Here is a 15,736-nt window from a genome sequence, read left to right as displayed (position 1 = left end):
TTATTTATCCTTTTTGGTGCATGCCCGTAGGTCTTACGCTGTATGTAAGTACAGTGTTAATAAATATAATTATATATATATATAATTTTATACATATAAAATTATATATATAATTATATAAACACAGAAATTGTATAGATAAATTTAAGAATTATGGCCCCTTTCTACCAATATAGTTTAATTTTAATCTCGGTTTAACTAACTCTTCATCTTTTTCCAGTTCTGAGAATTAGAAAAAGATAAAAAGTAAGTTGAACTGAGATTAAAGTTAATCTACGTTGGTAGAAACGGGCCTATAACTACGTTTACACAACTCGATTTACGTCCAAGTTATAACATCGATGTTATGAAACTGGTCAATCACAGTCATTCTATTCTTCAGAGGAATAACTATGATTGGCCAGTTTTATAACATCGATGTTATAACTTCGGCGTAAATCAAGTTGTGTAAATGTAGTCGATCAATGGCAAAGAGGAGCAAGGCGCCTCGGTATAACGTTCGTCTGTTGAAACAAATTACAGGACAGGCGAATGTAAGAACGAATCTACCTTGCGCGTCCGTAGATTTATCATTTGTTACATCGTAGTGATATGATGAAACCGAGTATTTTTTAAGAGATGAAAAATATAAGAATTTATGGCATAAAGCGAGAGAGACGAAGAGAGAACTGTTAGTGAGAAAAAATAATATATAGCGATTTATCTCAGGTTAAGAGAATTGCGGGAGGGGGGAAATAGATATCGGAGGAACTCGAACAAATGTGTGATCACGTTTATATAATCTGTATATTTTAATTAAATAAACTGAGATATACAAGTCCTATTATTAAACTGACGCTCACGACTGTTTCTGCGATTATTCCAGCTATAAGTATCTATTATGAAGGATTGTTAGATTTTATTAGGTATTTAGTAATTTATTTATTTGATATCAAATTTTAAGAAACATGCATATTGTTCAAAACTTACTTTATGGTCTGAATCTTTTAATTTTAAGTTAAAATTGTTTTGAATCAATTTTCTATTTTTATATATATTGTTTTTGTTGAATACGATTTGAAGCCAATAAAAAAAAGAAATTAAAGATCGACATTTGGTAAATTTTAATTACGATCGATGAAGGTCTCCAATTGAAAAGTATCGATGTTATCGACTGTCGGTGCGAACTTTCTAATTATGTCTACAAGAATTTATAAATTAATTTCCGTAAGATTGTCGGTTTTTTTATAACATTCAGTGTACGAGAGAATTCGTAATTTGGGTTTATAATTATTTAAATTAATAGTTAAAAAAATCCCCAGAACACACACACCACGGTCTTATTTTCAATTGCACTTTATAAAAAGAGAGTAGTAGACAGTAGTGGAGGGGGAGAATCATTTCAGTCATTTGTGCGTCAGTTGATAGGTTATGGTCAGTTATGGTTATGCAAAGTTCAATGCAGTTGTGATATCCAAACGTTGAAAGAGCCACGTAAATCCTGATTGACAGCTATGAAGTAATAATAACTTATAATAGTATAAACAAGAATTTATGTGACATTTGACTGCTTCCTGATATAAGACTTGATAATATTACAACCATGGAAGCAAACGAACGGAAAAACGATTCTGTAACTTCCCTTCCCAAGGATACTCCTAACGATAACGTTGATGCAAGTAACGATGAGACGATTTCCGAATCATCGACGTGTGATGAGCAGAGCACTAGGAAGTCAGAAACGGAGGACGCGTCTGAGTCTTCTCAAAGTAGTACAGACACCTGCAAAGAATCAGGGTTTAAGAAGCCGCTTCTACTGATCGGTCCCAAGCGGGGTAAGACTGGAAAAATTCGAACTATGAAAAATGATACAGCACTCCCATCGTTTGAATTGTCCGTGAATAAGGAAACTATCGAGCCTGTTCAACTCCAGAATGCCGAAGATAAGAGCGATAACCCAATAATAGAAGGTTCCATAGAGGAGAATATCTCGTTTGACACAAGAAATATTCCTATACCATACTTGGAGCCAAAATGGGGTGGGAAACCAACCGAGGAATATAAGTTGGAGATTCTTAAGTCGGGAGTAATTCTAGAAAAACTTGATTTAACTGAAAAAAGTTTTTACGTGATAGGAAGGTTGCCTTCCTGCAATTTATCTCTTGCTCATCCGACTATCTCAAGGTACCATGCTATTATCCAATACAGAGCAATAGCAGATGAGAAAAACTCTACAGGTTTTTATTTATATGATTTGGAGAGTACACATGGCACATTATGGAACGGGCATCGTATAAAACCAAGGACCTACGTTCGGTTACATGGTGGTCATATGATAAGGTTTGGTTGTAGTCAGAGGAAATACATTCTACAAGCTCCACTGGATGATCAGGAAGAAGAATCTGAACTGTCGGTTACACAACTTAAGGTTGATTTTATTTATAATTATGTGTAATTAGCTTCTTATAATTAGTGTTATATAATATTTTGCTGTAATCAGTGTTATTAGAATCAGTATTGTAAATATTTTACTGTAATCGGTATTGTTGTAATCAGTATTGTATATATTTTACCGTAATTAGTGTTGTTATAATTAGTATTGTGTAATATTTTGTTGTAATTGCAATTTTGGCATTCTTTTGCAAGACAAGATTTTCAAACGTATTTGTTTATAGGAAAAACGATTAGAAGAATTGCGGGAACGAGAAATGAGGCAGCAAGAGGAAGAAGAAGCAGAGGAAAGAGCGAAACTGGAAGCAGAGAACGAGGGTATTGATTGGGGAATGGGAGAAGACGCAGATGAAGAAACAGATTTGACAGAGAATCCCTATGCTTCTATGGCAGATGAAGAGCTATATTTAGATGATCCCAAGAAAACATTGAGAGGCTGGTTCGAAAGAGAGGGATATGATTTGCAATATCAAGTAGAAGAGAAAGGGATAGGTCAATTTTTATGCTGGATAAGGTAAATATAGTTATATATGAGATAATCTTTGTATGTAAAGTTACTTTAAGATTATATTTGCATATCGTACTTTGATTTATCACTTTTCTCTTCTTTTTATTAATATAAAAATGAAAACAATTTTAGTTTTCCTAAAGAATGTTTCGGTGGTCGTTCCATGAAAGCAGAAGCTCTTGTCAAAGGAAAGAAGAAGGAATCTGTTATTCAATGCGCTTTGGAAGCCTGTAGAATCTTAGACAGACATGGATTGTTGAGACAAGCTAATCATGGTAACATATAACATAAATAAATGATAATTTTTGATCAATGCAAACTTTATTCCTAATTATTGATAATTGTTAATTAGAGAGTCGAAGAAAGAAAGCAAGGAATTGGGAAGAGGAAGATTTTTACGATTCAGACGAAGATAACTTTTTGGACAGAACGGGAACAGTAGAGAAGAAACGTGAACAGAGAATGAAATTGGCTGGAAAAATTGAAGATAAAGTTGAGACATATAGCTCATTGGTAATGTCATTTTGTTCACTTACGTTTATGTTTTTGGTATTATAAATATATCTTCAACTTTTATTGACATTTTATTGATATTATTTCAGACTGAGAAGCATAGCGAGATTGTGAACAAAATTTCACGTTTGAACGAACGCTTAAAAGAAGCGCAAAGGAAAAATGCTAAAGCGGGGGAGTCTAACGAGGATTCGTTGGATGCCTTTATGTCTAGTTTAAACACGTCTACTTTGAGTAAAAGCGACATAAGGAAAATGAAAGTGGAGTTACAAAACTTACATAAAGAAGAAATACAACTTGTCAAATTAATAAACCTTACAAAACCAGCTAATTTGCCGCCTCTCGTCAGTCAAGTGCAAGCAGAAGATGGAAGTGACAGCAAAAATCTCCAGCAAAAATCAAAATATTCTATGAAAAAGGTTTCTCAACTTGAAAAAAGACGAAAGCTTTTTGAGGCAAACGTGAGTGTTTTTCTTTTATTCTTTTATTTTTTTATGTAAAAATATTTTATTGTTTTACTTATGATTAAAAAATATTTTTTTCAGAATAAAAGCGATTCTGCAAATTCATCTTTATATACTGTGGATAATGAAGAAGGAGAAGAAGAAGATGATGATGATGACGAGCAAGAAGAAAATAAAACAGGTAATGTAAAAATAAAAGAAGAAGAAAAAGAAGAAGAAGACAATGCAAGGGTACATAAATTTGAATGCAAAAAATCGACGTCTGAGGATGAAACGAAATCAAATGACAGTATAAAAACTGATGATAAACCGTGTATTACGAGAAGTGTCAATCAGGAAACGAGGAAACAAAACGTTGTAGAAAAGCGAAAAAAGGACAGTAAATCAGAGAAACGGAAAAATATGAAAAAGCAATACGATCAAGACGTTCATTCAGAAGATTATTCTACGTGGGTGCCGCCGCAAGACCAATCTGGCGACGGAAGGACAAATCTTAATGATAAATATGGATATTGAATTAGCTCTAGCATTACGTAAGAAAAAATAATGTAAATATTCTCGATCAAGAATTTAACGTTACGTATTATAAAGAGACTATTTATTTTTTACACCTGAAATATATTAACACTAGAAGTACCAACTTTTCTTATTCATAAAAGATACGATTTATAATTTTAGATACAATTTATTTATAAAATAAAAATATAAAATAAATTCTAAAAACTTATTTAAAATATTAAATAAGAAATAGGTCGAAAGAAGTTATTTAAAATAATAAATACTAAATAATAATAATAAATACTAAATAAATTTTTAACTTTTTCTTTATTTAAAATACATATTTTAAATAAATTTATTTGAAATAAGACCAAGCTCTCCCCACTACACATCCCACACACACACTAGAAACGTTTCGACATGTTCAAACTATACATATATCAATATTTATATTCCATCAAAGAATAATACTCTGTTTTTGATCTTCTGTAAACAGTTTCTGCTTCTTCATATCGTTTCTATATCTTCAGTGATTTTAAGTCTGATTAAAAACTATTATTCTATAATACAAAACGCGCAGTTATAATGGCAAACCAGGAAATAGAAGACAATAAGATCCCAGTTTGTCGCTGGATGCGTAGACATTACATAGAAGGAGCGAAATTTATCGCAATTTGCAGTCATTGTCAGATAGTAATATATTATAGAAACGCATATTCTATTTTACACCATCACTTGATGGAAGAACATTCAGAAAAATTAACAGAAGAACAGAAGATAGAAAATAAAATTCATTGGACATGGGATTATTTTATTCCAAAAGCAAATCAAAAGGCAATATGCAATTTATGTAGTAAGATAATTAAGTATCATGGAAATAGTTATAGTCTTTTAATAAACCACCTTCGAAGGCACAGGGACAAGTAAGTGTATTTCCAACAATTAAAGAAAATAACGTAAGGAAATTTTATAACGAACTTCTGTACATAATTATATCTAGTTTCTTTATCGCGTTTCTTACTTTTTTCAATAATCCTTTATTTAGCTAAAAGTATTTACGCACAAAAATTATTAAGATTAATTTTGTTATTATACATTTTTTAAATTTTATTTATACCCCTACAGCACAAAGCTGCACAAAAGTTGCAGCATCACTACTGCAACATTGCAGCAACATTGCATGTTGCAGCAATATTGCAGAGATTTTGCAGCGATATTGCTGCAAATTCTGTGCTGTATGGGTAGTATTGTAATAAGAAAATAAATAAAATGTTTGAAATACAACTTTCATATGTATATAGTTCATTTAAAATATAAATATTAACACATTCATAAAAATGGGGGTAATAACCTTAATGTTAATACTTTTAAGCGAAATAAACATCGCGCGCAAAATTGCAGAGATGAATATTTCTGATTCACAGTTTGTGAATGTAGCACGATTTACCGACCAAATATCTATTTATCATCTGCAGCCTCGAAAAGTGGACGTATGTATCCTCAGAAAAGTAGATATTGCTATGTAGTTTACATCCATTTTGACAGGGGGCAGTAGTGCGCTGCAGCATTTCACGGTTATAGGTTTGGGCCGTCATATTCACTCCAGGTTTCTCTCTAGTATATATTGACTGTAATTTATTGCCAGCGTCGAAAATCTATAGTTTACGTTACATGCACTATAGACTTTCCGCACTGACAGTGAAACTACATTGTAGATTACAGATCGAGTCGTGACATGTAAGTTAACGTCTTGGAAAATTTCGCCTTGAACACAAAGGAGTATGGAGCACGTTGATAATCCAAGCTACCTTCAAACGAGTATGTATCGCAGACATATGCATATGTGTCGATTAATGTTCTTATATTTACATTCGTGTCATTGCGAGTTTCACTTCCTGCTTTCTGGAGTAAACGTCATGCTCGCGAAGCAATTACAGCGCCTTTTGTATTACAGTTTGGGCTCCGATAGCGTCTGTGGGATGGTACATCGTTGGACTTGGGATCATTGCATTGTACACGTTTCCACATATTCAAGAAAAATTTAAGAGTTGGAAAGTCGCGAGGAACCAGCGAGATGCTGCACTTGGCAAAAGTGGGTCAATAATTTATCTCAAAAAATCCTCAACTATTGGGCAACAAATAATTTACAATGTTATTTGCAATATATAACTTGTTTCACCTTTATATTAATTGTTTATTTAGAAACTGATGAATTACCACAGTTGTCATCTAATGTGGAATTGGCACGACAGAAGATGCAAGAGACGTATGACAAGTCTCGTGCCTTAGCACAAATCAAAGAGGAAGAGGTACTTTTTGCTACACATTGCTCTGGGAATAGTCACCTGGGATATATTTACTTCAACAGCAAAAAAATATAAATTGTTAAAATTTTAACATTTTTTTCTTTTTTAACATCTATCTTTACGAATCTTTAAGTATGCAATTCTATCGAAAACTCGCAATAAAAAAATATTAAAATTAAAAATCTTTAGAAGCACTGTTATAAGCTATTTGACGTACTTGCTCTGTTTAATACTTATTTGGTTTCTACTTATATAAAAAAAATCAGGTGACTATTCGCGAGTTAAGATTAATTTTATACTTACATTTTTGAAATATAAATTGGAACAATCTACCTTTGTTCACAGGAGAAAGAGAAAAAGAGACAAAAGGTCTTGAAATTGCTAGAAAATAAAAACATAGGTACAAGACTCGGTAGTAGAACCAATGATGAAACTCCTAGTACGAGTACAAAGTCGAAATTAAAATCAGGTAAAACTTACATTATATTGTAATTTATCTCCAAGTAAATTTAAATTATTATGTTATATCCATGTTTTATTTTCAGAATATAATCCCTTAATGGGTGATAGTACTCGTGGATATCGTCCTCCAAAACGGAGCTGTTGCAAAAAAGGTGGATGTGGTTAAAAATAATTTTATAGAATCTCATAAGAAAGCCATTCCATTCTTGCAATTTAACAATTGTTAAAATAAAAAGGGAAGTAACTTATGAAATTAACGAATAGCACCTGCTTGAAATGCGGTACTTATAATTTGTACAAATTTAAGATTGTAAAAAAATTGGAGTATGTGTAATTGTTATATCAACATTAATTCATAACATGTACAATTTTTAAGCTTTAATAAACTAGAGGCAGAATCGATTTTATTTATCAAATCAATATAGATTTCGTATATTTTCGTTATTCTACTTTAATAATTTTATAATAAAATTATCAAAAAATTAATGTGTGTTTACTGGAGACAACAAGGAATAATAAGGGACAAAATGCTAAATAAAGGCGCTTGTATTTTCTCGCGCACAGACTTCAATTTTCAACATTACCTTTTATTAATCGTTATCAGTATAATATGCAATGATATATATCAGCATACGTCGCTTTATATGTGTACGTGGTACTTGACAATAGCAATTGTTACAAATTATCTACAGTCGTGCGCGTGTATGTCTATGTGTATGTATACGTGTGTAACGTGTGTCTCTGTAGTATGCACGCTCCTATTTTACTCTTAAATTTCATCGACTTCACTCGTGCGACGACGGTCGACGAAGAGAAACGAGCGACGTGTCTCTCTTCCGTAGTAAATAAATTATAAAATTAACTATATAAAAATGCTCACCATTTTTATTTATTCGCTGTATTTACAAAATATAAAAAGGAAAGCTTGAGCTAAATACGCGTCTCCACAGGCCCCAGTGCACGTGTGCATTACACGTCTGTGTAATTACACGTGTGCGGCCCGTAAAACGCAGTCCAGAGAAAGAGAGAGACAAATAGGAAACGGCTATTTCTTTTTCCTCTCTTTCTCTCACATTGCCTCCAATTCGAAATCACTATTTCGTGTTCTTAATGATATGAATTATTTTTACGTAGCTCTAGCTCTCTAACGGTCTACTTAATCCTTTAAGCGCAATCCAGGACCAATTGCTTGCACCAACGTCGCTCGGTCGAGTGTTATTCTGAGTGTAAACTTTTCTACTCTGCGTTAGACAGTCTCCCAGAAAATTATACTAAGAACACTTTGACGAAATTTCGAAACACTTTCATGAAATTGACTTTCCTCTCAGGAGAAATATTGAGCGAAATTTTGTTCTTAACGTTGAATTTCTTGACAGTTTCATTAAAAAATATGGTTCCTTTTTTTTACTACTAATTTAATCAAAACCTAGAAATTTTCATTAAAAAAAGTTGATTCCAAATTCATCAATATATCTTCAAAATATTTTCCAATAGATCCCAAATATCTGGACTATCGGAAAAAATGCATCGATCAGTTCAATTGGTGCAATTAGCGGTCTTCATCGTTGCATTCGGCGGTCTTGGCAGCACCAAGTTTAAAGTCCGGAGAGCGTCTCTCGCAAAAGCGGCAAACTCTGTCTCGATATCGCTACCAGATATGATTTTACAAATCGAAAAATCTCGCTCTAACGACAATACAATCGTTTCCCCATCTACATAACGATTAATGGCAGTTTTAACAAATAGCTCGGTTTAGTCGATTGATCACGTTTATTGTACGTGTTCACGAGTTCGAATCTGGTTATCGATCATGTAACTTTTTCTCTAGGACGGAAACATGAAAAGTGAAAATTTTTACGTATGTATGTATGTACATATAAACATATACATAAAAAATTTTCACTTTTCATATTTTTGTCTTAAGGAAAAAGTTATATGATTGACTCCCTGAGCACAAATTTTGTTGTAACTGTTTCCGACAGTCGTAAGTCAACTTCATTTACCATATTGCTTACCATTAACGATATAGTTTAACATTAATTAAACTTTAACGTTAAACAAGGACAAGATGATGAATCCAAGGCATCGGAGGTATCCGAGTAATATTTCCGAACGCAATTGGTTGCATTCAGCAGAGAAAACTAATCAATTAGCGCTTAGTGATTCTTCAATATAATTGGTTCCTACATTTAGAGTTAGCGAAAAACTAAAGGCAAGAACCAATCATATTAAAGAATCACTAAGCGCTAACTGATTAGTTTTCTCTGCTGAACGCAGCCATTGAATTTCAACAAAAGATTTGGTTCTAAAATTCACTACCAGCGCTAAAAATCTATGTTATGTGTACTAAAGATTTTCAGCACTAGTTTTAGTGAATTTTTGTAACAATCAAAAGTAACCGCTGTAATTATAAAAGTCTGATGCAATGCAATTCATACAACATACAATCCTTGTGCATTGACTTATAACTCTGTTAGAAACAATTACGACAATCTTTGTGTTCAGGTCCTTCGTCTGATCTGTTTGACAAACTTGTCACGTGTTTGGGGGGTGTATGATATATTACGTTTCGTGTGTATAATGTGTTAATCGTGTGTTCGTGTTGAATGTCGTTGACGCGAGCCGCACAGTTCTTTTTTTTTTCTTTTTTTTAAGTTAAACGTTACTGTGTTTTATACAAGTCTTCTCAACCATCGTAACAATAATACAAAGCTGACAAATTATAAAAATAATACGTTATCTTTTTTTTTCTCGTTCCTTCGCGCATTGATACGATGGTTTGGCAGCGTGTCCGTTGGCTGAATCACGATCATTTAGGATTGTAGATACGGTGCTTTCCGAAAGGGTCACGATTCTGTAGCCTTCGAAGAGAATGTATGTATATCCGTGCATGTAATATACCCTTTTCCTCGATAATACGCGGTTGCATCTCGCCGATCCGAGCTCGCGCGCACGAATTTGGAAGCTGCGGATCCACTGCTCGTTTCATCAAACGCAGCTCGCAGATATAAACGATATACTATCATTATCGATCTAAACGTCTTCGTGTCTCTCATGTAGAACATCCGCAGTGGATTCGCATTTTAATGGATGCAGTTATCTCCCGAGCAAGATGCACCTTCGCTCATCTAACGGAACATGAACCGATATCCTCAAGGTTCTAACGATGACGGGAGTCAGGAAGGGTCACCATATCTATCAATCGCTATGAATTAGTAGTATCAACTTGATACGCTCCTATACAGCACAGACCTCCAAGAGATATCCTAACAACGTCCTACGGATATTCCCAGGTTCCAAGGATGTTCCCAGGACGTCCCTCAGATAAAGTGCTGCATAGAGCATCATGATATGATAGTATGACAGCCAACGTCCCTCATCAGAACGCTAAAGATAGCTTCCGTCATTCCTTCGAAACAGGGCGTTAGATGAGTGAAGGTGGAAAAAAAGACGGGAGAGAGCAATGCCTGCTCGCGTCTTCCTTCCCTCAACGCGACTCTCACAGGGTCGTCGCGCGAACTCGCACAGGACGCACACACTCGTACGTGACGACGAAGATACTTAAAATACGCATCCTATCTAATTACGTGTAATGAGATGCTTCCTTCTAGAACTAGTCTCGCGTCTACTCCCCTTGACGACTCGCTCGCTCTTCTTCTCCCATCTATCTTGTTTTTTTTTTAAGCCTAAAAGTATATCGAGATGATATCTTCTTTCTTACTTATTCCTTCGCCTGCTTGGATGGACTTTTTTTCTTACTGGATATGAATTTACTCGCGCGAGGCTGCGCGTCGACACGCGAATAAATTCATACGCCGAAACTCTTACGAAATTATATAATATAGTCATATGTATCACTAGGTAGACCTTAAGTTCAACTCTCTGAGTTAACAAATTTAATTCAATATCTCTGCTAATTAATTACTTCTTTTCTCTTTCCTCCCCCCTTTCCTCTTATATTAATTCCGAGAGCGCAATTCCTATATGATCTATTTTCTTTCTTTTTTTTTTTACGGGAATATACATACGGCAGTTCGTTCCATTGAATATCTGAATGAATAGTATCTGTCGCGCGGGTTAACTTCTCTATTCAGGCAGCAGACGGTCTCAAACCGAGTGGAGCTAATTGTATTGTGTACGTATAACAAATTTGAGCGATTCACCACACGTCATTTGAACAAGCCACATGCGAGTTCCGCTCGGCACGCGCGCGCGCCGTTAGAATAACACTAATCCGTTTACTTGTCACTTAATCGAAAGTCGTAATTAATAAGTAAGTCGCATACCCCGCGTGTACAAAGGAAAGCCACGCCCACGCTTCGCCGCGACGGCGTCGTTACGGGGAGGAAAGAAAAAGGGTCATCGCACGAAGGGCCGCCGGAGTGCCTCGCCTCCGCGTAGCGCGCTATCGCGGTTGAAAGGAACCCGTATCTCGACGGGACCCCTTGAAAAATGCGTACAAAATGTCTCGGTTGTTATACATATATATATGTATATATATACATTAGAGGAGCTTCGCGCATTACGGATTAAACGGAAATTTAATCAGCGTTTTATTCCCCCGAATCAGTCGGCAATTAACTAACAATCGAACTGTCGTTCGCAAGCATAGACGGATTTAGACACTCTTTGGCGAATCTGAAACTTTTTAAATCTTTGTTTGAGTAATTATTAAATAATAGAACAATAAGGACAAGAGAGAGTCAAGCGCTGCAGTTGGTGCATAAATTAACAAATACAATATAATCTTATTAAAAAGTACAAAAAAAATACAATAAAGAAAATGACAATGCCAATGAGAGCCGACACAGTTAATCGTGTGTAAATAAATAAATAAATATATGTTAATCACCAATTACAGATTGGGTCATCCTCAGTGTATGAGTAACAAATATCGGAGTCTGTGTGAGAAATTTCTATATATTGCACAGACGGACGAATATGATATACTGTCATTGAATCATCGTTAAGCTATTGTCTATCTAGGATTAAAAAACTTCAATTGTCGTCTGTCGTATTTAGTTGGATACTCAAACAAAATTTCGTAATTTAAATTGAACTCAGCATAACGATGCTCTGTTATAATATGACGTGATTATATAATACTTATGTCTTGAGAGCGTGTGAAAAAAATACGTCAGATTATTAATATTCTTATAAAAATGCTTATTAGCGTTAAAAATTATTAAACGGCTTGTTAATTTATTAAGCGATATTACAACTCTGGTTCTGCTCGTGATTGCGTTTCAAAACCGAAAAAGATTTCGGCGCGTTGTTTGCAGAATTAGATATGTATATAAATACACATAGATATATTTAAACACTTAAAATCTGCTTTGACTAAATACAGAATTTCTCTTATTTAATTAGATTTATTTTCATCCGTCCAAATTTATATCATAAAAAATACATCCGAATATTTTGCTGTTTTTCTTTTAGAGGACAAATATCGTTTCAGCTTTCTCGGCAATGAATAAAGATAAAACGACACTTGTGTCGAGTATATCTCCTAAAAGAAAAATAGTTTTTGTCGAGTCATTCTCAACGGAAAATCGTATATGTAATCTCACGTAAGTTCCAGTCATATGACGAATAATTATATTTAAGTAATTATATTCGTATAAAAAAGCTACGCTGTGCTCTCGGTAAATGGCGAGGTACACTCAACATATGTGCACCTGATTGTATTTTCAATGTTTTACATAGATGGAAATAAGCGCATTAAAAATGAAATCCAACACCATTTTCTTGTATTAAATATTTCATTCGCTGATGTACATTTCCATGGGTTTCACCTCTACTCTAGATCCGTCTATGAAAACTGGTGAGAAATGTTAGCCCGAATCATCCGTAAGCGCGACGCCCCCTCCAGATAAATGCCGCATTCAGACGCGACGTGTACTCCATCCTGTTAAAAATATGCGCTTCAAAGGAGAGAAAGATGAGGATAATAAAATTTCATGGTTCTAATAGTATGCAATTCTTCTTTGACCGCTATGCAAAAGACGCTTTCAATAAGTCGGTCATTACGAATGCAAATGTACTTCGTTGTGTTTTCCATCTAAAGTCCCATCGCGAAGAAAGTTGAAAGATTAATGGGAAAAAGAATACCAAGACTCAAATATCTTTTTTTTCTTAAGTACAAAAATTTTAAGATCTTTGTGCAAATTGTATTACTAACAATGTCAAAATTTTACAAATGTTAGTTCTTTTCGGTATGTTTTCCTTCGTTTTTACTGTTATCTTTTATAGCAATATTAATGTAATAACAATCTAGACGCAGTTTTAAAACAATTTGTGATTTACAATTATAATTCGTTTCGCAAACGAATTAGATCGCGGTGAGACGATGGAAATATCCGATAAAAGTCGGAATCAGGTACGCGTTGGAGAATAACGCACTTTATATTGGCAGTATCGTCGTTAAGTTCGAAGCGCACATTTTTGACGAGCACATTCTCACTTTTAGATGTCAGGTCGTGTGTAATAAAGGGTACATGAGATATCTTACGTATCTGTTGCTTACGCGACATGAGTTCAATCGATACGACGTATAAATTAATAACTAATGACTAATCTCGTTAGAATAACTTTGTACAATTTATACAGGACCGTTTGCGTGATATGATAATATATATAATATGTATATATTTATATATATATATATATTACGCGTTTTTATTGTTACTTCGTTTCGTTTTAAAAACGTATTTACTACGTGCGCCCGTTTTGGAAGAATTATACGTGGCCCTTCTTCGTGGAGATTAGTCCTCGGTTGCCTTAGGATTTAGGAACGTTATATCCAAAATAATATACTCCATTTGTCGTGGCTTGAGCACAATACGGGCTGTCGAAAATAAATGCCACGCTTTACGAGGCCGGTCGCGATGCCGAGCGCGAATCATTTTGTCGGGCGTGACACGTTAATCTTTTCGCTACGACGATTATACCTGCCTATCCATTCAGCTTCCGTCGTATGCTGAGAGATACTGTAATCGCTCACCTCTAATTGTTCGCATCAAGGACGATTGAATCCACTAAAACGCTCATTCACATTTCGCGTTTGATTCTGATTCCTGAATGCTTAGCTGTTTAACATACAGATGAGAGATGTTATCAGGACTCAGAATCGAACGAGCTCATTTAGTGTCGAACACGGGCATGAATATGAGCAATTGCTGCCTATTGCAAGCTGTAATATATTGCATTTGGGCTTCACGATTGAAAACAATTGCTTTGTCCGCAGGAAGTGAAGCCTTTCGATAAAAACCACCGTAGCGAAAGGATCATTCTGCGTACAGAACAAGCAGGCACGGTCGATCGATAAGTTAATTTCGTGTTCAGCACAGTAGAACGATTGCCTGTTCGATTGTTTCCGAGACAATGACTTCGGAACGAAATCACTTTGACGCTCGAAGAGATCGCGGAACTATCCTATACCGGATTATTCTAAAAATCTTGAAGTCTCATTTTCACAAACAAGCTCATCTCGATACGATAACATATGCGCTTTTAATTACGTATACTCTTATTATTGCTATAGTATTGGAGTCGTTATCTCTCTTAAAGCATAATAGTGCAATCGTTTCAATAATTTCAAATATTTAGCTGCTCGTCATAAGAAATATGTTACTTTTTTAAACAAGAACTTTGTAAAATTACAAAGAATTCAGTTATGTCTTCTATTGCTTATAAATGGAGATAAATTAAAATAATTTACTCCCGAATTGTCAAACTTTTTTGTAGGCAAAATTTGTCAATCAATAAATAGTTGACTGCGCTTGCTTGATTCATACGCGCTTTACGCGACCCAAATCTTAGTTCGCGCTTAAGCGGATCAACCCGTTGTTTGTATAGTATATTCTTCTCTCCGTTTATGCTATCGCCACGTTAAAAAAACACGTCACACGGAAAATTTATACACGACATTCATCCCGGAGCGGTTGCGCAGAAACTTTTGTAGCTCGCTGACATTCGCAAGCTAAAATGTGACTTTTAAAGCCACTATTTAAGATAAAACTTAATCGAACTAACGGTACGTCAGCGGGAATGGCAGTATACATGGCAATCGAAAGTACAGCGAAGTTCAAGATTGGAATATTAGCCCGGCGTGACCGCTCAGGCGTTAAATGTTTACTCGAGGAACATGTCGCGCAACAGCAAATCGCAATATATAAGAGAGAAGAACGTTTCCTTTCCTCTTCTTTCTTTTTTTTAATATTTCACGAATATTAGGATCACTTCTGTCTCTCAGCGTGATACAAAGTGAAGAATAAAAAAAATATAAGCAAGGTCCGATGATACGTTAATCAGTCTATTTGGTAGTGTTCAAAGAAAGATAATACTACGCGTTGCCTCCATTCCTCTTGCGATGTTATCTATTTTGAAAGCCCTTATCCGAGTACAGAATACAAAACAATCGACTATATCGCGTGTACGTAACGGGGTCTAGCGGCATAGCATTCAAACGTTGCGAGCATCAGTCACGGAGCGATTCAATCTTTCGAGTCTTGAGAGTCGAAATAATGTTCCTACCACGATAGACCGTTATTGCG

At 34.9% G+C, this 15,736-nt stretch overlaps 2 protein-coding genes across 3 annotated transcripts; both read left to right on the top strand.

Annotated features, from left to right (window-relative positions):
• The first annotated feature begins 1,404 nt into the window (after window positions 1-1,404).
• LOC108720991 (kanadaptin) lies at window positions 1,405-4,505 on the top strand. The gene is made up of 6 exons (XM_018445280.1): window positions 1,405-2,407; window positions 2,655-2,944; window positions 3,071-3,213; window positions 3,291-3,451; window positions 3,541-3,912; window positions 3,997-4,505. Exons 1-6 carry the CDS (start codon window positions 1,583-1,585, stop codon window positions 4,429-4,431), a joined length of 2,226 nt encoding a protein of 741 aa, XP_018300782.1. The 5' UTR covers window positions 1,405-1,582; the 3' UTR covers window positions 4,432-4,505.
• A 1,530-nt stretch (window positions 4,506-6,035) lies between these two features.
• LOC108721038 (uncharacterized) lies at window positions 6,036-15,726 on the top strand. Of its 2 annotated transcripts, none has more exons than XM_018445353.1 (5): window positions 6,036-6,231; window positions 6,368-6,505; window positions 6,616-6,722; window positions 7,065-7,171; window positions 15,584-15,726. In XM_018445353.1, exons 1-5 carry the CDS (start codon window positions 6,195-6,197, stop codon window positions 15,621-15,623), a joined length of 429 nt encoding a protein of 142 aa, XP_018300855.1. In that variant the 5' UTR covers window positions 6,036-6,194; the 3' UTR covers window positions 15,624-15,726. The 2 variants fall into 2 exon arrangements, with proteins under 2 accessions (XP_018300855.1, XP_018300854.1); XM_018445352.1 differs by lacking the exon at window positions 15,584-15,726 and adding an exon at window positions 7,265-7,490 and having other exon boundaries at window positions 6,039-6,231; window positions 7,065-7,188.
• Window positions 15,727-15,736: the final 10 nt, after the last annotated feature.

This window comes from Mycetomoellerius zeteki, unplaced genomic scaffold (genome assembly GCF_001594055.1).
Source record: "Mycetomoellerius zeteki isolate Tzet28-1 unplaced genomic scaffold, Tzet1.0 scaffold158, whole genome shotgun sequence".
NCBI classification, from domain to species: Eukaryota; Metazoa; Arthropoda; class Insecta; order Hymenoptera; family Formicidae; genus Mycetomoellerius; species Mycetomoellerius zeteki.
The sequence above is the reverse complement of the archived record's forward strand: the minus strand, read 5'-3'. Positions and strand labels throughout refer to the sequence as shown.

What these genes read in the sequence shown, in the direction of transcription:
- LOC108720991 (XM_018445280.1), top strand. Translation starts at nt 1,583, where the DNA reads ATGGAAGCAAACGAACGGAAAAACGATTCTGTAACTTCCCTTCCCAAG. An exon ending in CAATTTTTATGCTGGATAAG is followed by an intron (nt 2,945 to 3,070) that starts GTAAATATAGTT and finishes AAACAATTTTAG; the next exon opens with TTTTCCTAAAGAATGTTTCG. An exon ending in TTGAGACATATAGCTCATTG is followed by an intron (nt 3,452 to 3,540) that starts GTAATGTCATTT and finishes ATATTATTTCAG; the next exon opens with ACTGAGAAGCATAGCGAGAT.
- LOC108721038 (XM_018445352.1), top strand. Translation starts at nt 6,195, where the DNA reads ATGGAGCACGTTGATAATCCAAGCTACCTTCAAACGA. An exon ending in AGATGCTGCACTTGGCAAAA is followed by an intron (nt 6,506 to 6,615) that starts GTGGGTCAATAA and finishes TTGTTTATTTAG; the next exon opens with AAACTGATGAATTACCACAG. An exon ending in CACAAATCAAAGAGGAAGAG is followed by an intron (nt 6,723 to 7,064) that starts GTACTTTTTGCT and finishes CTTTGTTCACAG; the next exon opens with GAGAAAGAGAAAAAGAGACA.